Source organism: Labrus mixtus, chromosome 14 (genome assembly GCF_963584025.1).
Source record: "Labrus mixtus chromosome 14, fLabMix1.1, whole genome shotgun sequence".
Taxonomy (NCBI): Eukaryota; Metazoa; Chordata; class Actinopteri; order Labriformes; family Labridae; genus Labrus; species Labrus mixtus.
The window spans coordinates 15,730,768-15,756,019 of NC_083625.1; the positions used below are offsets into that span (position 1 = coordinate 15,730,768).

Genomic DNA, 25,252 nt, shown 5'->3' on the forward strand with positions numbered 1-25,252 from the left:
GATCCACCCTGAAGTTAGTTTACGTCAAGCTGTCTAAAAATAACACAACGCAGGTCCGGATGTGACCTTCACAATAAAACAATGCTTTAATATTCTTCTACCCAGAACAAATGTTTCGTTTGGTTTTCTAATCGATACGGGCAAAGTATCGTCAAACTTTATTTTAAACTGGTTTATAGCATTTGTATTGTTGTACTTTAATGTATCCTCATATCGTGTTATGGGGTTTTATGTAACTGAATGTTGTACATTTTAATCTGTTTGTTTACACAAAGGCCCAACTGGGGACACGAGTTGGAAATTAGCAATAGCTATATACTCTTTATGCAGCACATCAGTTTCATGCTTTGTATTGGAATTATGTTAAATTGCATTGTCCCTATTAAATAAATAAATTAAAATTGGGGAAAAAATTGGTTGGTTTTCACCCATTCTTGAGAATTGGGACAAAACCATATTTTTTAAATGTTTTCTATCAATTATGCTGAGAAGATATATTTTTAAAAGATCAAAGCCTTGGCTATTAAATACTGTAATGGGCAAACCTCCCAGTGATGTATTTGTTCTAAAATACCATTTCCTGCAGCTCAGGATTTTTGTCAACTCAGTCAGACATAAAAATAGTCACAGTATTTTAAAATTAAACCTCAAGGAAATGTTCAATTTAAAAATAAAAAACAAGATTATTCAATTAGCTGTATAATCTAAAAGTTTGGTTTATTTTTATTCTACAAATAAATACCATTATAATGTTGCTCACCTACAATTTCTGTTGATTATAGGCTATGTCATTTGTCTTTCTGATAACAACATTAAAATCCGTTTTAACACAAATAACACACGAGGTGAACCATAGCACTTCTTACTGACATAAAATCATTTTATGAATCATTGTGAACATAAATGTAATAATTATAATAGAAAAATACATCTGACATAAGCCTATCAAGGTCCAATTCAGGTATTTGGAGGTAACCTATCCTACTTGAAAACTTGTAAATGTATTAACAATATCACTGTGAGAGCTAAATACCCAATTTTCCAAGTAAAAAAAAAACATTTGTGCATATTTTTGTTGTTTTGTTTTGAATATACTTATCCTCCTACATCCTGTTATGTCAGATTCACAGCTCGCAAAATAAATAAAAATTGGGGTATACTTTTTAAAACAATTATCCGTATTAGATATTTTACATATCTGAGAAATTAAGTTCCAAAATAAGTCTATGTCTACAACAAATTAATAACTAAGCCAAACACGTCAAAATGGATGCAGGTTATGCATCCAAATTCATTAACTCGCCTATGTGTTTATGATTACTACAGAAATAGATTTTAACAAAATTGCATTTTATTTTATGTTTAATAGCCTACATACAAAGCAGCCAAATACAAGCTGCAGTCTTGATTCTACTTTAGGCCTACCGCCCTTCCAGATTCACTCAGTTTCCGGTGTCACTCTGTGAACGTTAGCAGCTTGACGCAGCAGCAGGGCCGCAATACTGGAGACCGATGACGGCAGGTCAGTCATTGGTCCGGAGCGCTGTTTCCTCTGCACTTGATTGGTTTGTAGTTTAACAGAGATGCAACCACATCACACAGAATACATCATCACATCACGCAGAGTACATCATCGCTCTGTAGGAGCATGATGAGAATTTTATGGTGTAGCAATGATGTCATTGTTTCAAGAGAGCTCTCCTGCATTTGATAAACAAAGCAGAGACAATAGCTTACAGACTTCTAGACTTCTAGACTAACTTTTTGACTTCAGACTTATTTGTGTCCATTATTTAGCCAATTGTTTAGTTAATGAGTGTATAATGTGTGTAGAAGCAAAAGTAATAATTTCCTTTAGGCCAACATAATGACTTAAATCCTGAGGCTTAATAACATTTATTACACAATTTGAAATAAAATATTGAAATTATGTTAAAGGAAGAGATTCGGCCCATGGTAGCAATGTGGAACAAGTGCTGTCTGTTAATCCAAAACCTGACACAGTTGATTTATCTACTGTTTACCTCCATTGTTGTCCAAATTCCAAAGCCCATAAAAGTCCACATAGGCTAAATGCACCATTTAGTCATAAGTGAAACGTTTTCTCAAAGCTATTCTTCAAAATAAATATCTATATTTGTGCATATTCTGGCTTTAATTAATCATGTATGCAGGTCGACTTGAGTTTATTTGAAAAGTTGCAAACCTTTTTTAATGACCAACAAAAACGCCTTCTTATTATCAGCCATTCTGTGTGCTGTACTGTTATCAAATGTCAATTAGCCGACTAAAGGCCTTTTGATAACATGTTAGCCAGCTGTTGTGATGCTATAACTATTTTCAGATCAAACACCCTCTGCTTAAAATCAAATACTCATCATGATTTGCTGACTATAATCTGCTGCACACACGGTGTAGACATGCTATCAGACTTCAATGGATTACCAAAACGTTTTGTTCTTTACTCAGCATGCTGTGGTAGAAATATAAAAGTGCAATGCCTTTAGAAGTTTTCATATCAGTACTTTCAGAATGATAAAGGCGTGAGTAAAACTAAATAATACTGCAGACTAGTCCCATTTAGCACTAAACAGACTTTGAAAGCAGAATACACTGGTTGGAGTAAGAGTCACACCAATGAGACAGCTGTGCACATTTTAATCAGTACATAAAACTTACGCCAAACTAGCATCACAATCAAAGTCACTGACTTAGGCATTCATCTGGCTAACTTAGCACTAGCATTAGCCAGAGCTTTATTTTGCTATCCTGTCTCTTCTCTCCAGCTGTTTGTTTAACCAAAGCTGAGCATGTTATTGATCTCTTAATGTATTGAAATAATAAGAAAAGAAGTATTGTTCTCAAAGTGTCAAAAATACTTTTGTATTCAATACCATCTGGGTGATTTCATAAAAACAAAACAAAAAACCTGCACTTTAATCTCCCTGCACTGTGAAGACCAAAGAGAAAATAAAACTGTAATCTGTTTTCAACTGCTTCCCTTTGAGTCAGTGTTCCTTCAACAGTTTCATCACCAGGCATTTTGATTTATGCCTTTCAAACCTCAAATGTCTACTTTGGAAAACTGTTGCAGCATATCAACCTGAAGTCATATATTCACATATTCAGTACAAACAAATGAGACATATTTAATTTGCATATCATGAAATGTGTTGCCTCTAATGAAGCTAAATGTCTATGTGTTTGAGAAGCAGGTCTCTAAAATAACAGAGTGTAAACAAGAATTTCCCTCAGGGATTAATAAAGTATTTAAGAATCTAAATCAAAAATCAAAGTCTTCAGCAACAGATCCCTCTCTGTAGTGATTTTACTGAATGACTGGTTCTTTGTTTTGCCAACAGGCTACTATAACTCTGTTTGTGTCCTGAGCTGAGGAGCTGTTAGGTCATATATGTTACTATAAAGGAACAATACACGTGAGATACTCAGTGTATGCCACAGTATATTTATATGTTTGTGACTCTGTAAAGTGTTATGGGAATACATTTGCTCCATTAATTCTGCCATTCAAATGCAGACCTCAGTCTCTGACACAAAAAGAGCACATCAAACAAAAGCAGGGATCAAAGACTGAATCTGTTCTCTCTTTCAGGGCTTCTCTGTGCTGAATGGAGACGAATACAAGTATCAGGTTGATTAACAATCCCCGTATCTATAATTAAAGCTGTTAGTTTCCTTTGAAAACACCATGGAACACCAGGAAAGATGACAGTGAGCATTGGCAGATTGTTACGCATTATGCTTAAATTAAACGAGAGGGAACTTTTTTTCTTTCTTTTTTTTTGTACCACTGTTTGCTTAAAGTCTATGAGAAGATAGATACTTTCAAAATTGTGCAGATTGTTAATAACTTGCAGACATGCTCTAGAAAACATTGACTATGGGTGACTGTGGCTCAGTCGGTATAGCCTCTCAAATGAAAGGTTAGGGGTTCGATCCCCAGCTCCTGCAGCTACATGTCCGACGTGTCCTTGGGCAAAACACTTAACCCCAAGTTGCTCCCGCTGCTTTGTCAGCGTGTAAATATGTGTGAATGGGATTAGTAAATTCTGATGGTCACTTTGCATAGCAACCTCTGCCATCCGTGTGTGAATGAGTGTGAATGTGTTGGTGTAAAAAGCACTATGAGTAGTCAGAAGACTAGAAAAGCGTTACACAAGCTCAAGTCCATTTTACAATTTACTATCATCAAACTGATTGAACAAGCTACAAAAACTTTCAGAGAAGCTTACAAAGCTTGTGTGTGTTGTTGTAAAGACACATCTCTCAATCATTTCTCTATTGAAAATCATATTCAAACACACCAATTAGTTTTTTTTGTTCTCCTGATTTAGCCTCTTCTGTAACAACAGATCATGTATTCACTCACATTTTGAGCATTCTCCTTTATGATTGAAAAGCTCTGTTTGCAGATTCACTATAAAAAAACAGGATGCCGGTTTATTTTTTTAAATGAAGCAACGCCATTTGCATCCTTTAAATAAAACAACACTCAACAAATATCTTGCTGTGTGACTCCTGATATGCCTTTCCTCCATCAAGTTTGGCGTCTCTTAAACAGTGACCCTGAAGCCCCTTTTAGCTCGTGATAAGCATTCTCTGGATCTCCACTTTCCACATTAACATTTCATCAATCACTTCTCAGGCAGGCTCATCGGTCTTATTGTTGTGGCCCTGCTCTCCCTTCACTCCCTTTTCTCCCTGACCAGCAGAGCAGGCAGGTGTCCAACCTTGCACACCCCAGCAGCTCATTCCCACAAGCTAAAATCTAGCTGCAGGTTATAAAAGTTTAAAACAACCTCTGACACGTGTCCTTCATTAAATTGAGGCTATCTTGTTCACAAGGCAGTAAAGTAGTCAATTTTCAACTTTAACATGGCACATATGACATCATGGGTCAAAGACAAACCATAAGAATGGCAGCTTATTAATCACGTTTACTCACTTTAGGGCCTTGTTTTGAGTTCATTTGTCCTTGTTATAGGACATTTTGGACAAAGTTGTACATTTCATTTCTACAGGGAACCAAAGAGGCTCCTGCAAGCCATCTGAGACTGAAAATGGCACAATCCTTCTCATGTGATTTCTACATTTTGTCTCCAACATTGTCTTGTTTGTGTCCACAGAGGTGTCCTTCAGGTTAGTGTGGCTTTGACCTTTCAGCCACTTAGCTGGTTGTTGCTTTCTCCCGAGTCAGGAGGAACTATAATGTGTTGTACTATAGGTCACAAATACAGCCTAAATACATGCACCTTTTTTCACTTACCAACCTTTGTGTTTGTTTGCTTCTGCTTTTAGTGATTCTGTTTTTCAAAATAACATATAGCTTTAAATATTTAGTTAGACAGCCAAATTTGCTATGATGATGCATTAAGAAAACCATGTGCAGCATATCCTTCCCCGTATTTAATAATCACGTATCCTTGTGCAAAGTTGTAATAGTTTATCTACTCAAGATTTATTTTCTGCAGTGTCCTTTATTTGTCAAACAATAATCTACACTTCAAAACAAAATGATACCTATGAGAACAAAGAATCATCATAAGACATTAAAGCCAGTTAAAAAGCCATTAAAGCCAGTGGCCAGTTGTTTAGCTTTCACTGTTTAAAGTTCGGTTGATTTATCCCGACTAAAACGTCAGAAACATGAAACACAATAGGGATATGTGTATGATAACCTTTACAAGCGATCTGAAGCTTTAAGATCAGGGCCCACACTGTAAGCAGATAATATTAAAAATGCATTGTATAGATTTGGATTTTTTTTTTAAATGCATGTTTTAACAGTAACATAACACTTCCAACCTATGAAACTATTAACACCTAACATTACCAGCAACAACCAATGAATTAGAATACTCTATAGACATTTGACATCAGTCTACACATTGGTTAAATCATATAGCATTTGGTTTCATCTGACCGATCTGATTGTTTGTTTCTAGATATGGGAGTGATGACATGTTGACCATCATCACATAAAGAGGCAGGAAACACAATACACAAGCATAATCCAAAGCAACACAGCTCTCAGCAGCACAGTGGCAGCCTGGAGCCACTGTAGGCTCCAACATGGAGACACCAGGGCACATGATGCTTTTATGACCACATAGCAAATGGCTGCAATTCACAAGTGGGCTTAAGTCTTTTGTTTTGGAGTCTGTTCAAAGCTAACCGGGTACCTGCTGCTGCTGCTGATCAACATCTAAATTTAAATTCTCTGCATGTGCCAAAGGTGTTTTAATAAAAGCCCTTTTAATACCAGGACAGCAGATGCAGAGAATGAAATGGTTGAACAACACAATCAGAGCTATGTGTTTGTCTGTTATGTGACAGAGGACAGGAGCATGATAAATCGCTTGTTTTGGATAGTTGGGCGATGATCCTGTAGAAAAGTAGAATGGAGCCAGGAAAAACCAAGGGAGGGGGTGGGAAGCCCCTCCCTAATAACAGATACAACATTACATCAAGTCATGTGATAGTTACCCTCTGCAAAACCTTCAGAAGCTCCTAATGAAGGGAGAAAACAGAGATGAGGATTCATTTTACACTTAGATACAAAGAAGAGACAATATAGTTTTAGATTTGAAAAATAAATGCAAAAGTTTGTAATATAGATATTTTTTGAATTTGAATAGGTACACACATACAACAAGTTAGCACTTTTGATCCCTTTAGGAAAATGATGGAGTTGCAGACATTTAAAGAGAAATCATTACAGACAAGGACTGTATACTAATGTAAAACATGTGAAGAACAATATGGCACATTATCATCAAAACAATATGTAGGGTATATTCCTTCCTTTTAAAATATTTCAAATATGCCACCATCTTTGTCTTGGTGTTTTTCTTTTGGAGTAACTTGGTGACTCCTTACATGTCACCCTTAATGTGGATGCACAACAACAACAACAAAAAAGACAGAAAGAATCAGAGTAAACATCTCGGCCCCTATCTTTATCTTTCCACCAATTAGCATCCAGTATTATGTCTCCAGGATACCTGAAACCATGACAACAGCAGGTTACCGTTGCTATCTGTTAACTCCAGCTCCATCTGGTGGCGGCAAAGATGAAATCCAGGTTGAACATTGACAGTAGATTGTTTATGAGTTCTACATTCACAATTCATCCAAAAACATGACATCTGACTGTTTGTTTCTAGAATATCTGGCCATATAAACACTAGAAATGGTGACAAAGATCATTTTTCATCTCTCGTTGCTTCACTTGATTATAGTTTGGCAGAAGATTGCACTTCCATACATTAAATGCATATTTTGCTGACTAGTTTACAAGATCATTCTTACTTAATGTCCTCTAGTTTTTTCTGGATCCACAAAAGCATCACATAGTTTTGCTTCAAGGAGATTTCTAACCTCAGTTCAAATCATCAATCAAGTCCTTACAGTATGTGTGCCTTTGTCTCTGTTCAGAACATGATGATAATGATGATAATAACAAAAATAATCAGCTGGTTCCAACATATTCAGATTTTTTTTATCAACTTACAGTTCCCTTTTTTTTATCAACTTACAGTTCCTTTTTTTATCAACTTACAGTTCCCTTGAGTCAAAGATAAACTCCTTTGGTCATGACCTGCCTTCTTAGACTTTTAATCAGTGGGACATCCAATCAAATCCTATAAGACTTAAGAGACTTTGGAGTTCAGTACTGATAAAGTTCTGTATTCACGCCTGAGCTTAAAATGTGCTGCCACTTCTGTCTTTTATTTGTTTGTGGATTCTGTGGTTTCAGTACATCAGAATCTTACTAGTTATATATAATTAATTTAAGTTTTTTTTTTTTTTTAAGTTTAAATATGATGCACCGTCAGTATTTGGTTTAATTTTATCCCGTTCTACTCTTTGTTGTCTCCCAGATGTGTTCATTGCAGTGCCCCCTTGTACATTTTCTTTTCCTGTGTGACCTATGCCGTTGAAGGAAAATAATAAACCCATAGATTAACTTTGTTGTATTTGGCTAATACATATTATTAGTCTCATAAGATTACTATCTACCTCTCATACCACCACAAGTTCAACTCCTTTGTTTTGCATGGCTGTCTGAATCATACTAAAACGTATTGCTACACAAAGCCCTGTTGTTGCATCAGTCCTGCATTGTGAATTGCCAGAGGTGTCCTCAGGTGAAGACCTCATGGTCGAAACGTTGTGATTAAATATCTTCTTTCTTTTCATTGGGCCATTCAGAGCCATTGTATCCATTTCTGTCCAGTACTCGAGACTTCGGTCGACAGCATGAGGTGAAGGCCTTCTTTCTTGTGGTCATCAAACTATCAGCAAATTATATTTGAAAAAACTTGTACAACCCTTGGAAACCATCATGTAGTATTTTCCACTTCTCTGGCATGTTCCCAGGAAATAATTCCCAAAAGGAAACCAAACACTTAGCCGATTAGAAGATTTTGAAGTAACCTGCTATAAAAAGGATCGTATGAAATATAAATTTGTGTGTCAAAGCAGTATAGAGTCATTTGTAACTTGTGTTGCTTGTGTGTGGTTTATTAAATGAGTCAAAGTTGATGTTCGCTCTTTACCTCTACCTTGATCCTGAAACACTATTTCTATAACTGGATTTATGTCTGTCTACATTCCCAAAGGTAGGCTAAAAGATAGGAATCTGCAGCCAAATGTGTGGCTCTGTTGGACTACATTCGGTTAAATAAATTGGATAAACCAGAAGCGCAAGACACGATTGTTCTAAGGGCACCCTTGAAATTGCAGCAAAAATCACCTTCCAGTTGCAGCACACCAGATCTAATAACAGGGACATTTCCATTAACATAAGCTTCATCATTACCTCTAAAAACACCATTGCCCTTCACAGATCCTAAAATTTTAAACCGACACTCTAACGGGCTGCAGGCTTGACCGACTGCCCAAACACTCACCCAGTCAGCCGTGTAATTTAATTACCACCTTGGCCCATGCAGATGCAACCAGACATCAAACATCTAATGAGACAATTAGCTTGTAGCATCTTTAAGCTTTGCTCCTCATTATCACTGATGGCTCTGGTACAAGTTAATGGCTCAATCACAGCCCCACCCTAACACTCAGACTGCAGTCTACCAGCCGCCACAAGCAAGTTTCTGTGGATACTAATGGGGCATTAGACTGATGAGCCAGGTAAAAGCCTGAGCGACCTCTACATCCACAGAACATGAGGGAGAGAAACACATTAAGATTTAAGATTCTATGAAAAGACTTTGTGATTGAGTCTCTCTCAATATTTTAGAGAGCGAAAGCAATGTAACACTTCTTTGTCCTCTCTATTTAGAGCACCTGAGCTCAGCACTAGTCCCTCCTGCCTTTTTAGGATGAATCTAGGCCTATGTCCAATATCGCCCAGGCTGACGGACAGACCGAGGTCCCCATTTTTCTCAATGATGCAATACTAATCATCCATAGTAGATTGAAAACTTCGTCCATCACAATTCTGTCCTCATCAACCTCCCTAAATAAACACCCATTGTCTCTCATCTCAGCCGATAAGGGCAATGTTTCTACTGGGGACAAAATTCAATGAATAAACCTGTTTTCTTGCCCAGATTAAGGAAACTAAAACATGATGTTCATTTATTTTGCTTTACACAAATGTCACGCTTTCACTCCTGGCTCTTGGTGGAGCCAGAAAAGATTGACTGTCTTTTTGTCAATGTGTGACCTACATTCTCACAGCAGTGAAACGCTAACAGAGCAGTGGGTCTATTGATAGCTGCAGTCTGGACTCCCGCAGGGAAATGGTCAAGATAATGATGAAGCTAGATTGAACTGACAGATATTTTTGCTCAAACTTTAGATGGGATTTCACTAAACCTCTTCAGTGGGACTCATTTGGGTGACCCCTAGTATTGAGCTGTGTCATGTGATCCTGATGCTGGTCAAGTTTTGCACATTTCTGCCCTTTAAAATTCTACGAAGACACATTGACAAAAGAAAACGTTTTGGAACCACACATACACACACACAACACACTTCTTATGGTCTAGTTGTCATCACAGACAGCCACACAAAAAAATCATTTGATTCTTATAATAACACTTTAACAGGGGTTTTCTCTGTTTGTTGATAATGAGGATGCATTTTCTAATGCGTCAGTATGTTTATCTTCTGTTCTATCTTACTCCACTGACAGAACTGTTGGAATAATTTAGTGTTAAGGGTCTAGACAACCTTATTAGGGCAACCAATCCAGGGTTGATCAAGCCCCCATCTGGAAAAGTTTCAGGGGAATGATCACTCACAGTCTGGAGGATATCTAGAGCATTGTACCATGGATCACCAATTTTCACCAAGGGCAAACAGGAAGCCTTTTTCGGCTTCATAATCCATTTTCTTTTCTTTGCAGCCCAAATATCCCCTAACATATAATCTCATAAAGCGACTGGCCTTTTCACTCTTGCAGCCCCCTTCAGCTCTGCTAAAGGTGAGCCTGCCAACAAAAGACACCCACACAGTTTACCCAGTTGGATAGACTGCTGCTGTAACGCCATAATTTCCCAGTTTGGGATCAATAAAGTAATTCTATTCTATTCTATTATGCAAATGTTGATCTCATACCTTCTTCCTCAGCCCCAGTATTTACAGTAACAGCACATTCATGCACACACACACACACACACATTCTGTAGGTTATAGTATATGCATGGTATACAAACATTTGTAGGCACATGAATAAATATATTTGTGGTCTTCTGTCCTTTATTAAGTCTAATTTTTCTGCTTGCTTTTAAACTCTATCTCAATATAATTCACAATGAAATAATGATTGTTTTTGTGTAAACAGAAATACATAGATCCAAGTCATCATATTTTGGGTTCATGCTGAGAGAACATTTATTGTTCCCTAAACTACAACATAAGTCCTAATATCACATTACCCAGACTGGTTTTTACAGTCTTCATTGCCTTTGATTTGGTCCTCTGACATATGGCATTTTTCTATATTTCTATAATGTCTTGTGTATACAGATGTAGTCTTTTTTGTCTATTTCTTCAACAATTGAAGTCAAAATGGTTGGGGCGGTCAGCCCATATTTCTGACTTGATTTTAACGGCTCTATACAGGCAGGAAAAAGAAGATAGAATGCATTAGCTACACTTGGATTACTGTCATAAGATTTAATGTAAGCTACTTACTGCTGAGAAGATTATTAGACGGTGCATTCATTTTCATATTCACCTGCCATCCATTAGAAGTCAGAGTAGGTTGATAATCGTATTTGGAGGAGCAAAGGTTGCATCTTCCTTAACAGACTTTTCTCTACAAACATCAAGAGATGGACAACATGATGATACTATTAGAGACACTTCATAGAATACTGTTACATCTTCAACATGCAATCATTGTGATTTTCCCATAGGCCTATCCCTGCCCTTTAAATTCCTTCTTTCTGTATTTACCCATTCTTGAGTATTTTTGCTTGTTTGATATATTTGCATAAGGCATTTTTTACACTACATTGAATAGGCCTATACTATTATACAACAGTTTCATTCTTATGTAAATAGCCTTAAATAATTCCACAATTCCCTATAAATAATAAATACTGGTTCCCTTGGGTAATGTACAGATATTTTGCGTGATGAAATAAAGTAAAATACCGTACAACCCATATCCACAAAACAAAGTTGAAGTTTGATTTGAAAGGTGTTATAATTAAAACATTTTAATCCACATCGTCTCTGACAGAGAGGCCGTACCTCTGTGAGCACTGACGTCATCACAGAGAGCTAGCTAGCCAGTTGTTTTGGGGGAAGAAGAAAAGGGCTACAAGCGGAAGAAACACCGGATTTAGTTTCGGATATAATTCGGTTTATGGTCTCGGTTTAGATTTTTTAATACATTTCGAATAATGTCGACCCCGGCAAGGAGACGGCTTATGAGAGATTTTAAAAGGTAACCATAACGTTTTGGCATTCATATGTTCTGTTTGTGTGGAGCTAGCAGCGTTAGCCGATGAAACTGACGGCAGCTAGCTCAGCGTTAGCTTGACGTTAGCTGCTGTTTCAAAGAATGCTGTTTACAAAGCTCGACTTGTTTTTAACAACAACACGTTCATGTATGTGGTTTGTCTCTGTGTAAGTCATCAGCTGGTTTGAAAAGGGGCATTTAAAAACATATCTGATCATATCTAAACACAGTAATGTGGTGTTCTGCAGTGTTTTTCTATCTAGGGAATAATGTCAGTCTTTATTATTTCAACCTAGTTTGTTTGTTTTTGTTGGTGCAAATCAAACGTACTGAGTTACATTTAGCAAGAAATGTAGACTGACAATTCAAGAACCTCTTACCTGAAATGGCCCAGATAAGAAGTTAATTGTGACGGGATTTATTCTAATTACTTTGCACAATTTCCAAGCTTTGGGTTTTAAGCTGTGTTGCCCAAAAGGTGGCTCAATTCCACATTAAGTCAACATGATGGTCTCAGTCCCCGTCCCCCCCCCATGTGGTCTCAGTCCCCGTCCCCCCCCCATGGGAGCAACGTGGCTCACAGGTATTGCACAAGTCTGTGTGCGCGCCTTGGGGTGCCCCATCTCAATATTTTATAAAGGGTTATAAGTACATTTTCTTTCCACTGTTATTTAATTGAAATCCTTAAGGACAAGACGAATATGTCAAAGTAACCTGGGATCACTTCACCTGGCAAGTGTCAGCTTGTAATACCTGCTATCCCCAATCTGTTGCCTGGTTCCATATGGCAACCTGCAGTACATGTGTGCTATTGACACACCTGTCAGTGGAAAAACAGATCCTAAGCTATTCTACTAAACAGAGTCGTTGAAGCAGGGCAGATAAGGTGTCACCGTAACTCTACTCTACTGCACCAGTCCCCAGGTGGTGAACTGTAACACACCGTGTCAAGGGGAAACCCAATGGCACATTCCTGGATCAGCCTGTGTGTTCATGCCAAAGCTGGCTGATCGAATTCAGCCTTGCGTGGTATTGCCTAGTCTCCCTTTGTTTGATCTGTAAGTCAAAATTATTTGCACAATGGGTCTTGAAACTGAGCTATTTAATTGTTTGAACGGCATCAAATGTGTGTGATGTTTCGGCTGAGCAGCTTGACACAGTGTTGTTGAAGTGCTCTTTAAATAAACCGTTTGAATTTATTTTGATTCATTTCAGTAAAGCGTTACTTGAATTTCCTTCCAAATATATATATATTTTTTTTACATCATTTGACATTTTGAAAGCAGCAACCATTCCCTTACACTTTAATGGCTTCTGTTTCTTTTTCTGCCTTATTGTTCCTCTTAGTTTGGTTTGTGAGGGTTCAGTTTTATTTTAGCTTACATTAGTTTGTAAGATAAACCCGGTTAAAACTTTGGTTTCTGGCTGATAATAATGAATATTAACATTTTTCAAATCTTAAAGCTGATTCAGCTTAGTTTTATTATTACCAGCTTTGCATGGTTGTGTTGCCTTTGGTTTGTTAACCCACAATGTTTGACTTAAATATCGTGTCCAGCAGAACCTAGTCAGAACCAGTGGCATGTGTGTTTGTGTGTTCGTTCCTTAACTAACCAAACCATATAGTATGATGCAATGTTTTTACCTCACTGTGTTGGTTATAGTGTTAATAACAGTACATTTTCAAGGACAACTAACAATGATTTTTATTCTTGAGTCATCAATTAGCTGTTTGGTCTGTATCATGTCAGAATTTTCAAAAAGCGCACCTCCATATCACCTGAAGTCTAAGGTGATGTCCTCAATTATTTTGTCTGATGAACAGTCCAATATCCAAAATATTTTTCAGTTCACAACAATATGAAATGGAACAATCCTCAAATTTCAGGGAGCCAGTAAAAAAATGGTTATTGTTTCACTCTCATTAAAATGTTTAAAAAATATTAAAATAAAATGTTACATTATAAAATATATGTAATGCCCCCCAACCTGCAGTTGGTCATTAATTCCCCAGTTCATAACTAAAGTCTAGTTACTCTCCTGTACAACACACTAGTTAGGAGTTTGAGTGAGGCATCCTTTCACCAGCAGAGAGCTCAGGCAGATTACAGTAAATGAGGTTAATTGCAGTGAGTCTGTCTGCAGCTAGGGACACTGATCCTCACTCACACACAGACACACAAATCAGCCTACCTTGTTTCATAGCTGTAAGCTCTTATTAAGCCAGCTTTTATACCATGCATGAGTTTGTGCGCCTAAGAAGTCTGCGGCGCTTTTTGCTTGGCCTACATGCAGGGGTGGTCTGAAGCTTGACCTTTGAATGGGACATAGAGACCCAACAGATTCAAGTGTCTCTTATCCCAGAGAAACGCGTTTTATATAAACGTTTTACAAACCACTGGCACGTTGTTGGAAACTTGATTCAAAATGTTGACCTGCGACATTTGTGTGTTCCTATTTGTTGACGTCTTGTTGCTAGGCAGTTGTTGCTGAGGTGTTTTGCACTGTGCTTCAAAAAAGATTGGGGGCTTGAGCTAATGATTATTTCCATGTTTGAAACGATCAATTAAGTCAGGTTATCTCATGAATTACCTTGGCTGTAAAATGTCCAGAAAATATCCATGGTCTGTTTTTAAGTTGTCCATATTCTGGGAAAAGAGAACATGTAAGATAAAACCTAAAGGTTATGTTAATAATAGATTTGAAACTGTTGCAAAAATAAACTGTGACTGGTCATAAAATTGTTCACCTGCTTTTGTGAAAATTGATAGACAATATTAATTATGAAAAGAGGTCAGATCATTGCAAATAATAGGGTTATCTGTTTTTTCCCCATGTTTCTACTTTTAATTAAAATATCCAATTAGTCATTAGTTTCATTCCTACTTTCAAGCTTCAAATTCTTTGGAGGTTTACCACCAATCGACGGCATATTTTATCAAGATTTGATCATGTTGGAGCTTTTGTTTCTATAGGTGACTTCTTTCTTTCCTGCACTGCTCCTGCTGCAGCTATCTAGTTTTTTTTCTTTATTCCTCACATACTGATGTCACCAGCACTGCTGCTGCAGATGCTGCTGCAGATGTAACCTAAATCACATCACCTCATATTCACCAGCTCGTTTTGTCTGGGGAAAGTTTGACATTGAGTGTCCAGAGCTTTCCTAAACTGGGCATCAGCTCAGTCATCAGTGTTTCATACAGCTCAGTACTGTAGAAAATGAATCAAATATGTATTGAGAGGTAAACCTTAGGGAGCCTGTCCTTAAAAGAAATGTGATTTCCTAGATATCCTGACCATGACATTGTTGTCAGATGTCATTTCAAGTGAAGGTTGAGCACTGCTCGTCTTTGACGCTCACTGAAGGACAAAGTCATGTTACAGTAGTGCATTAGATGAGTGTGAATATTATAGCTTTTGTTAACTGACATGTGACAGCAGGATGGTCAATGTGCAGCTGATCCTGCAAACCTGGCTGTCGACTAAAGTCATGTTGATACAGCAGTGTGTGTTTTGACTGATAATTATCCTGCAGTCGAGGTCTTAATTAAATTCCTCACACTCTCTCCCATCCCTTTTCTCTCCCTCCTGCTTGCATTTCCTTGTTTATGTTATTTGTTTCTTTCTGTTTCTCATTATTTCCGTCCCTTTATCTGCCTTCATTTTCCCGTTGGGGTGGTTTTTTCTGTCCCTTTTTTGTCTCTCTGTATTCTTTTTGTTTCTGTCCCTTTCTTCCTGTCTTTCATTCGTCCCTTTATTCTCTCTGTTTGCCCTTCTCACTGCCTGTCTCTGTGTCCTTCTCTTTGTGAATCTTTCTCTCTGTCTTTACCAGACTTCAAGAAGATCCTCCCACCGGTGTGAGTGGAGCACCATCAGAGAACAACATCATGCTTTGGAACGCTGTTATTTTTGGGTGAGTCATGCTCTAAATCCAACTCCGCCCTGCTGTCTTTACTTTGCCACTGTGATTGTGATGCACACACTCCCCAAGCCAGCCCACCCCTTTGCAATATTTAAATATATTTGATTGAAGACCTGATTGTGGCACGGACCAGTCTGGAAAATTGGCGTGCAGAGAGCCAGCAGGTGTTTGATGGAAGAACAGGCTGGGAGACATAAGTGAGACTAAAAACATTCCAGATATAAGATAGCTCTTAACTTCATCAGTAATTGAAATGAGAGTAACACAAAACTGTTCTAACTAATTAAATGATCCCAGTAACTGTGCAAATGATACCGTGCATGCTGCTGTTTGCTAATCCTGCTGGATCAACCCTGGGTTCAATAGTATTTATAATTGTGATTCTGGAATTAATAAATGAAGGAAATTTAAAAGGACTCCAATTAAATTTCAGATGAGATATCATATATTTATGAAAAATAGAGACAATAGCATTACAGTTCTGATGACAATGCATCATGTGTTTTTAGTTTCCCAAATGCAACAGAGAAAATAAATACAGAATAGAAAACAATCAGAGACACAGGAGAACAATTCATGCTGATTAGTAGCTGTGGTTAGGTGACATTTAACAATATAACTCAGTTGGCTCATGGGTGCAATAAAAAAAGTCAACATCTGCATCACATTTTTTGGCTCTGACTGGAAATACTTCCAGCATTCTGCTTCCTGAAGATCTAAAAGCCACATTGTGTTCATAGTCTTCAGGGACATCAGAAAGTTTATTTTATTTTATTGGGATCAGATTATTCAGCGAGTGTTTACAGCACTATTTTCATCTCTCCTATCAGTAACTGGAAACTAGTGTAAACTTTTAGGAACAGGATGTGCTTGGTTTTCTTGGTTCCAATTAAAACTCTGGCAGCAGCGGGTTGAGCTGAAGTTGTCTGGCTGTTTGGAAAGTACAGACAAGAGACTACTCCAACTGATTAAAACATGAAGAACACAATCAAATGGAAAACAAAGTTAACAAGGTGCAACATTTACCAAATCAATCACCAGGGAGACACATTGGGCTTCAATGAAGAAATAGAGTTGCTAATAGCTGCTCATCTAATTCAGAGTGAAAGGGGAGGCTGCCAGACAACAGCCATGTGTAAAACACATGGGCAACTGTTTCATTTGGATCCTTTATACTGTCTGTGTCAATGTGAAGAGCTGGGTAAATAGAGGGTCTGATGTCTGTCTGTGCATAGAACATTCTTGAGGGAGGGATGGCAATAATATGTTTTTCTACTGACTGTAGTGGGGATATTTTGAATCTGGAAATAATTCTCCCCCCCATCTCTCTCGCTCTCTTTCTGATTTTTGCAGGCCTGTGGGAACACCATTTGAAGATGGTAAGTTCTACATTTTGATTCATCTTGTCCATAAAGTGTAGCCTTAGAGGGGGGGGCAGTTTATCTAAGCACTGGATTTGATTTAAATGTCACCAGCACTGTTTTAAATTGAGACTTGCATCATTCAGTCTATTTATTCTAGACCTTTTTTCAAAGGGCTTAAAGGTTTTTGAATTCAGGAGTGTTCTTGAGCCATCAATTTCTAAATCACACAGTGATAAACATTCCCACACCTATAGGTCGGTATTGGAAGTAAAACATAAAAGCTGAAAATAAAATAGATACAAATCTGAAAAACAAGGATTTATTATATTGATTGAGTAAAAGTAAAATCCAAAGTGTGTTACATAAACATATTCCTTCTCCTTCATATAATGAATGCTTGCAGCATTTTCACTGAACAGACATGTATGAAACATTTGTGTATGTTGTGTATACTATTTGAATATGTATTTCTATACTTTCATATTATTTAGCTGGTTTATTTTATGGACCATCAGAGCAACATAAATTACCGTTTACCATAAAAATTAAATGACGGAAATGTATCTGAAGAGCTGCGATTCCGCTAAAGTACTTGTTCCTGTTAAATCTAAATTATGCAATTGATTCGATTTTTTTGAGCCTGAGATCTGATTGATCCTGTTTAGTAATAAAAGGTGTGTGTTGAGTAAAATGCTGCCGACAGTCACTTTAATCTTCAATAATTGAAGATACTGTTAATATATAATTAAAACATTTGTATTAGACTTAGAAAACCTTGATTTGAATAGTTCATGTCTTTTGTTTTTTGATTTAATATTTAGATACAGTATAGTTAATTAAGTAACAAAGTAGTTGGATATTCACATGATGTGTTCGATTGGTAGCAAACTTGCAGATGTGCATTAGCCTTGTATACTCAGTTTTAAAGTTACGCACAAATACACACTTTTCTTTCCCCCTTAGATTCTATGATTGCTTGTTATTCTGAATAAGGTTCAGGCAGGACGTGCTGACTCTGGGTTTATTGTTTTTTCTTGTTCGTTAGCTCCATCTTTTATTCTCCTGTTAGCCTGCAGAGCTGACATCTCTGCATTTGTGAAGGATTAGCTTCTTTTTAGCCAAGCCAGCTGTAATTTTAGTAACTTTAATTGTTTCCCTCGTCTTCTCTGACCTCCTCGATCCCTCACATCTGTATGCAATTCACAAAGTTACTTGTGTGCACTGCTCACGTACTCTCTCTCTCTCTCTTTCTTGTTATTTGCTGTCCCCCACCCACCCCCTCTCTTCTCCACCTCTGTCTCTCCGCAGGAACGTTTAAGCTTCTGATAGAGTTTTCAGAGGAGTACCCAAACAAGCCTCCCACGGTTCGATTTGTCTCCAGAATGTTTCACCCAAATGGTAAAATGTGCTTCTGCCCCGACACTTCTGCCCTCACATTCATCGGTGTACGAAGATGAAAGAGTTTAGACTTGGAACAGTTCAGGCATCCATTATTAAAGATGCTAAGCTCTTTTAAATGAGTGGGAAACTAGTGTTTTGCTGTTGTCGGCTCTACAAAGTGAGAACATGGCCGTCTTGTAGAGAGAAATTCTGAAAGTCCCCTCAAATCCTCTTTCAACTATTTTGTTTACCAGCATCAGCTCTGCGTATGTTGTACATTCAGCCTCTCTAAACATGGAGACGTTCATGTTAATGACACTGTTATAAGCGCTTCCTGGCTGAAGATTCGATGTAACTCTAAGTGATCTGAACCTAACAACGTGCTCTCTCTCTCTCTGTGATCCCAGTTTATGCAGATGGCAGTATATGTTTAGACATCCTTCAGAACCGCTGGAGCCCCACGTATGATGTGTCGTCCATACTCACCTCCATCCAGGTGAGTCAAAAAAGCATTTCTAATGTTCACAAGGACCATTTGACATCTTTCAACGTTATATTTTTATGACTTTTTTTATTTTATTTTTTAAAGATTTATTTTGGGGCTTTTTGTGCCTTTAATGGAGAGATAGGACAGTGGTTAGAGCTGGAAATCAGGGAGAGAGAGCAGGGTATGACATGCGGGAAAGGAGCCACAGGTGGGATTCGAGCCTGGGCCGCCCGCTAGGAGGACCATAGCCTCCATACATGGGGCGCGCGCACTAACCACTGCACCACCAGCGCCCCAGGACTTTTATTTTTTACTTGTACAACACTGACTTTAGTTGTTGTGTAATCAGTGAACGCCTGACTGAGGCACGAGAGACATAGTCTGTAGCACTTTGTTCTAGCAGCGGGGGACGTGAGCGAGCGTCAGCAACAAAATCAGCTTGATTCCGTTGATTCCTATTTGAGTTTCCTAACAGCCTGCAAACATTGCAGTGCAAAAACATCACGACGCGACAAAGTATTTTGACCCTCGGCGACGCCCCTCCAGCACGTGGCGCTCTATGGCCTATGCCAAGAGCCGGCCCTGGATATGAGTCAGTAGCTCTTCAATACAAAGCCACCACACTTCAGTTTGTTCACCTTCAATACAAAAGTACTAGGTGTCAGTAAATATCCAACAGATGCAGTGTGGACAGCGATATGATATCTAATGCTCGCATGCTGTAAGAACACGGTGTGAGTTGATTCAACTGTTATGAACACGTTAATGAAATGTCTCCCAACTATCCACAGTGGCTGAACAGTAACCCCTCTGCCACCAGAATTTGAATATTGGATAATTGTTAACTGCTGACAAAGTGTTAAGTCGACAACAATTCTGCTTTTTGACAGGTTCATTACAAAGAGAATGTTTTTATTCTGAATCTTATTACAGAGAATGTCATACGATTAAATTGAATGTTTGTGTTTGTTTTATCGATAAAACAACCTGCATCTCTTGTTCACAAGATAGATTTATATCCATGATCAGACATGAAAATAAGTGTGAGATAATAGTGGTATGAATAAAGCTTGATGACCTGACATGTGTTCTTGTACTTGGATACTAAGATGCACACAGGTAACATTTCTCACTGTTACAGCCCACTCAGAAAACCTCTCCTGGGTATTTAATGTAGGTTGGCCTGGACACTTGTGGATCTATTCATCACTTTTGTCACTTTCTCCACAGTCGTTGCTGGACGAGCCAAACCCCAACAGCCCAGCCAACAGTCAGGCCGCACAGCTCTATCAGGAAAACAAGCGGGAGTACGAGAAGAGGGTGACGGCCATCGTGGAGCAGAGCTGGGTGGACGTCTGAGCGTCTCTCGCTCTCTACTTCTTCCCCTCCATCACTCTCTCTCTCTTCATCATCCCAGTACTCCAGTCTCTCATTTTTACCTCATCAAGAAGGAAATAAAACAGCAACTATATCAGAAGAACTCAAGTGCCACCCTGAAAAACAAAATGATCTAGAGAACAACCAAACCAGAATGGACATTATCTTGCTTGCCAATACATTTGAGGAAAACGAGGGAGGGGAAATCCATCTTATGTTTGTGTTCCTTGTCCTTAATTTTACTTTTTTTTATTGCATGATGTGAAATAAGTTATTGCTAACAGAATTTGTAATATATCTTTGTTGTTTGGATGGATTGATGCTGTTAGTGTTTGAGTTTTACAGATTTTGTTTTTTCTTTTGAAGTTTTCACATTTCTTTTTTCTTATTTTATTTTATTTTTTTTAGCAATGTTTCCTGGTATGAACACAACTTGGCTGTTTTGTGAGGGCAGGTTGATGACCAAAATCTACATATTTAGAAAGCAATGGAAAAAGAACAACCCAGAACAAGTCACTCAAGTATTGGTATTGTTATTTTAAGGCCTGCCACTGATGCAGCTGATAAAAATAAAAAAAAACAATCCCTGGGCTGTTCCAGCAGATCTGTTATTTTGAGACACACTGTACAGGCTTCGGCTCACAGACGTCACAGGCTGCAACAGCGCCAAGTCTCCCTTGCACTGATGAATCATGAGTCCCTGGCAAGGCAGCTCTGAGCTTTCATTTTAATGATTTTTGCTCGGAGGTAGAAGATGTCAGACAGGGAGTGTTATGAGAGAGTAAATATTAACACCAGGATGAGACAAGATGAACAAGGACGGTGGAGAACAGGATTGGATGAAAAGGAAGAGAGCTGAACCAAGGAAAGTGTTCACTGCAGTAATTGCATTTTCTTTTAGTCAGCTACATGAGCTAATCTTCTCACCGTTGTCCTTCTCCTAGCTTCATTCATTTTTAAGGTGTTTTTAAAGTGTATGTGAGGTAAATGAGGATCTCGAAAGGAATTCAATAGTGCTTGAACTTAAGATATCCTTGAATGGTTTCATTAGAGTTCAATCATGGTGTAAACAAAGGTAGCAAGAAGAAACCTGTGAATCTGTAAGACAAGTTGGATCAGCGGTAAGTCGCTACATTAAAAAGAAAAAGGAGGAGGCATGGCTATTTCCACAAAAGGACACGTATATAGAAGTATCCTCTAGTTTTTTTTAGGTTTTTACAGTTCTTGAGTTACAGAGCTTCTTCTCCTGACGGCTCTTCAGACACTTGATCTATATTGTCTTGTAGTTTCACCCACCTCAGACAGTAAGTCACTTTGTAGCCTGTGACGCATGTGAGTGAGAGTTAGTGCTTGTGATCCTTCTCTTAAAAACAACATAGCTGACCTACTGTATAACCTGACCAATGAGCAGAGGATAAAATGAGTGCAGTCCAGTGTGACATCAACTGTTTTCCCAAAAGGTTCAGGTTGTTTTCATGCCTGCATTTGTCTCCTGATATTTCTATGCGATGCCCACTTAAAAGACCACTTGAGTATATTACAGTCACGACTTAATTCAGCCCCACTCCAGCTAAATATTCACAGAAGGTCATCATAAAACAAGAGATCATGTTTTCTGAGACAATAAAGGTCATATTGTGGCTAGTGACTTATTTCACCTAAAAAAAAATGAGATGTTATTAAATTTTGTGAATTAAACAAGAAAATGTATACTTATAACGATATGCTGTATAAACATAATAAAACACATTTTTCAGACTTTGACATTTGTTCTGGGTTTTTTTTTGCTCTTCTCTTGAGTTTCTGGAACATTTGTTTGCCTGGTAATTATATTTTTTGTTTAGCAGAATTACATCACAATAGTATATAACAGTCACTGTGACAGTGGGTTATTCTGTCACAGTGAGAATAGTTCAACTAGTTTCAAACTGTCCAGACCTGCTTCTAATTTATTGATCAGTCTTCACTTTGTCAATCTCTTGAATTAAAATCTGCCTGCAGATGAATTGATCTACTTTACAAAAACAACCCTAAACTAAGAAACTAACTGATGTTCTGTTGTGAGGACATGTCTTAATCTATGTTTGTATAGCAGCCGCCAATTCAGAACAAATGTTATCTCAAGACACAAAACAGCAGGTGAAAGACCTTACTCTTTGTTATATTATGTTCTGAAACTATTTAGGACAATTCTATCACCCTCAAAGCTCATACTCCCTCTCACTTTTAGTTACATTAGTTTAAATGTTTGTTGCATAACAAGAGAACTTTCACTTTTTATAAATAAATCTTAATGAAAAATTAAAACATTGGAAGAAAATTCATGTCCTTTATTAAGCTACAAGTAGGGTCATTTGGACAAGTGTCTTACAATGAGTTAATTAAAAAAATGTATAAAACAAAGAAACCATTCTGTAATGACAGTGAATCTCCAACCCTGACAAAAACATCTTAGTTGCACAGATTAAAAACAAAAATCTGAACGACTCTCTTAGCTGTAAATTGTACACATTTTTTGATGTATGCTCTCCAATCTGGCCGTTGATTTAAAAAAAAAAAAAAGGGTTGAATTGTACGATGTAAAATACAGCACAGCAGGTACACAACAGCTGATTCCTTTCAGCCTTCAGTCCTCATCCAACACTACCAGAAGGTATGACTAAGTTTGTCATCGACCCTGTGAAGGAAGAGAAAGGAAGACGTTAGGGATATTCCCTTCAACATGCTGAGTCAGGATCTCTGCACAGTGTGTGTGTGTGTGTGTGTGTGTGTGTGTGTGTGTGTGTGTGTGTGTGTGTGTGTGTGTGTGTGTGTGTGTGTGTGTGTGTGTGTGTGTGTGTGTGTGTGTGTGTGTGTGTGTGTGTGTGTGTGTGTGTGTGTTAACATGTACCTGTTGCTTCTTCATAATCTCATCTCTTGTCTTGAAGACTGGCGCGTCCTCCACCACAATGCCTTCAGCCATTTCCTTCACTTTCTCCAGGAGCTCTGTGCTATACCTGCCATAAGTAAAGAAAGCAACAGGTCATGACGAAAGGCCGAAAAATGCGCAGGAGTGTTTCTTTTTTTAAAACTGTTCACCATTACACGATTTGTCTTGAGTTTTTCAACACTAACACACGTTATCACGTTTTACCTGGAGTCATAAATGTTCCACATAAAAACCTGTTATTTAACCATGCGCTTGTGAGGATCATGTTATTTATACAACTCCAAAATGTTTTAGATCTTAATCAGTGGAACCATAATAAAATGTTTCTGAAAATGATGCCAACCATATGCAGTAGTTTGCATCGATATACACTGAATATACCATTATATATATATATATATATATATATATATACACTATTTTTGTAACTTCGTATTTCGGACGCAGGGGGCAGCATTGAGTCTAATGAAGAGTTGAGAATGAGGCGAAGAAGAAATTATTCATGAATCCCAGATACACACGAGTGTTCTTTAGCGACTTATCGACAAGAAAAACGTTTAATTTCGGGAGTAAACCAAGTTGAACTTATTTCCTTAAGACTTATCCGATGAGGGGACATTTTTATAAGTGACGGTCACTAAAGTACACTTGGTTACGTACCGACAGCCGAGGAAGACGTTGTTAGCCCACACCATGGACAGAGAGAGCAGCGGGTCCAGCTGCTCCGCCTGAAAGTCACTGATGTTCCTCAGGATGAACTCTCTCCGAGCGTCCCAGTGTTTCTCACTCTCCCAGTAACCTCGGTGTGTTTCCACCTGGTCAGCCAAAGCTCTGTTCTGTTGAATAAAATCCTCCACGTCCAGGGCAGACATCTTGGCTCTTCTCTGAGTCAGTAAACAAAGACAGCCTCCGGTGGACGAAGCGGGACCCTGACGTTATTTTCTCCTCAGCACGTTTCAAACAGCGCCACGCAGCGGTGGCGCTCAGAGCTGCAGAGGTTTGTACCTGGAAGAGTTCGGCCTAAATAAAGCTGCAATGAGATGATTAATCAAATATACACCTGTGTAAAATATGTAGCATTACTATTGTTAACTGCAAAGTGCGGCTGAAAGGATTCAAATCCTCGATATAGACCTCACTACTCTTGAAATCCAACTATCCAATATTTCTCAACCAATTTTATATTTCAGTACAGATTAACAGTTTAAAAAAGCAAATGTAACCTTATACAACTCAACAAGAGAATTATACCCTTATATGGCATTATGTTGGTTATTATATTTAGTTAGATTAGATATCCTGGTCATTTGTTAAATTTTAAATTATTGTAAAACAACACTGTACTGGAATGTGTATGATATTGAATAACTACAATGTAGCCTACTTCAATGCCTTCACAGTTATTTTTTTCCTGTTAACTTGGACTGACCATGCTTACTTTACTTGAACCATACATGATACACACAATACATTTTTTAAATAATTTTGCTAGCCCGATTTCCAAATAAGAAGTCATATGTTATAATAAGAGAGTTATTATTTTTCAAAGGTCATATACAGTAGTTGCAGTTTCAACCTAGAAGAGACTTTAAATTACAATTAGCTCTTCTTTCAGTGCCATAAAATAAACTCAAATAAAATTCAGATTTTTGCCAAATGGTTGGTTGGTTGGTCTGAGGTATTCAGAATCTGACTTGTCAAAGCAGGAAAAGCCCCAATAAAAGCTAATCATAAAGACTCTAATCAATGAACAAACAGTGTCTCAGTAGGCCAAATAAATGCTTTGCTAGAAGATATCACACTCACAATAAAGGTAGTGTCATGATGAAAT

At 37.9% G+C, this 25,252-nt stretch overlaps 2 protein-coding genes and 1 long non-coding RNA gene across 3 annotated transcripts; 1 reads left to right on the forward strand and 2 right to left on the reverse strand.

Moving 5' to 3' along the window:
* Positions 1–10,690: 10,690 nt before the first annotated feature.
* Positions 10,691–12,455, reverse strand: LOC132988175 (uncharacterized). Its single transcript, XR_009675790.1, has 3 exons — positions 12,343–12,455; positions 11,231–11,311; positions 10,691–11,107 (listed from the first exon to the last, which is right to left on the reverse strand). It is a non-coding gene; the product is annotated as an uncharacterized LOC132988175 (long non-coding RNA).
* On the forward strand, positions 11,777–22,256 carry ube2b (ubiquitin-conjugating enzyme E2B (RAD6 homolog)). The gene is made up of 6 exons (XM_061055383.1): positions 11,777–11,947; positions 15,795–15,875; positions 17,238–17,263; positions 18,557–18,646; positions 19,036–19,124; positions 20,346–22,256. The coding sequence occupies exons 1-6, from the start codon at positions 11,904–11,906 to the stop codon at positions 20,472–20,474; spliced, it is 459 nt and encodes a 152-aa protein (XP_060911366.1). The 5' UTR covers positions 11,777–11,903; the 3' UTR covers positions 20,475–22,256.
* A 551-nt stretch (positions 22,257–22,807) lies between these two features.
* Positions 22,808–24,321, reverse strand: cdkn2aipnl (CDKN2A interacting protein N-terminal like). Its single transcript, XM_061055384.1, has 3 exons — positions 24,082–24,321; positions 23,383–23,488; positions 22,808–23,169 (listed from the first exon to the last, which is right to left on the reverse strand). Exons 1-3 carry the CDS (start codon positions 24,291–24,293, stop codon positions 23,161–23,163), a joined length of 327 nt encoding a protein of 108 aa, XP_060911367.1. The 5' UTR covers positions 24,294–24,321; the 3' UTR covers positions 22,808–23,160.
* Between the last annotated feature and the right edge of the window lie 931 nt (positions 24,322–25,252).

What these genes read in the sequence shown, in the direction of transcription:
- ube2b (XM_061055383.1), top strand. Translation starts at nt 11,904, where the DNA reads ATGTCGACCCCGGCAAGGAGACGGCTTATGAGAGATTTTAAAAG. An exon ending in CTTATGAGAGATTTTAAAAG is followed by an intron (nt 11,948 to 15,794) that starts GTAACCATAACG and finishes TGTCTTTACCAG; the next exon opens with ACTTCAAGAAGATCCTCCCA. An exon ending in GGGAACACCATTTGAAGATG is followed by an intron (nt 17,264 to 18,556) that starts GTAAGTTCTACA and finishes GTCTCTCCGCAG; the next exon opens with GAACGTTTAAGCTTCTGATA.
- cdkn2aipnl (XM_061055384.1), bottom strand. Translation starts at nt 24,293, where the DNA reads ATGTCTGCCCTGGACGTGGAGGATTTTATTCAACAGAACAGAGCTTTG. An exon ending in AACGTCTTCCTCGGCTGTCG is followed by an intron (nt 23,489 to 24,081) that starts GTACGTAACCAA and finishes TACTTATGGCAG; the next exon opens with GTATAGCACAGAGCTCCTGG.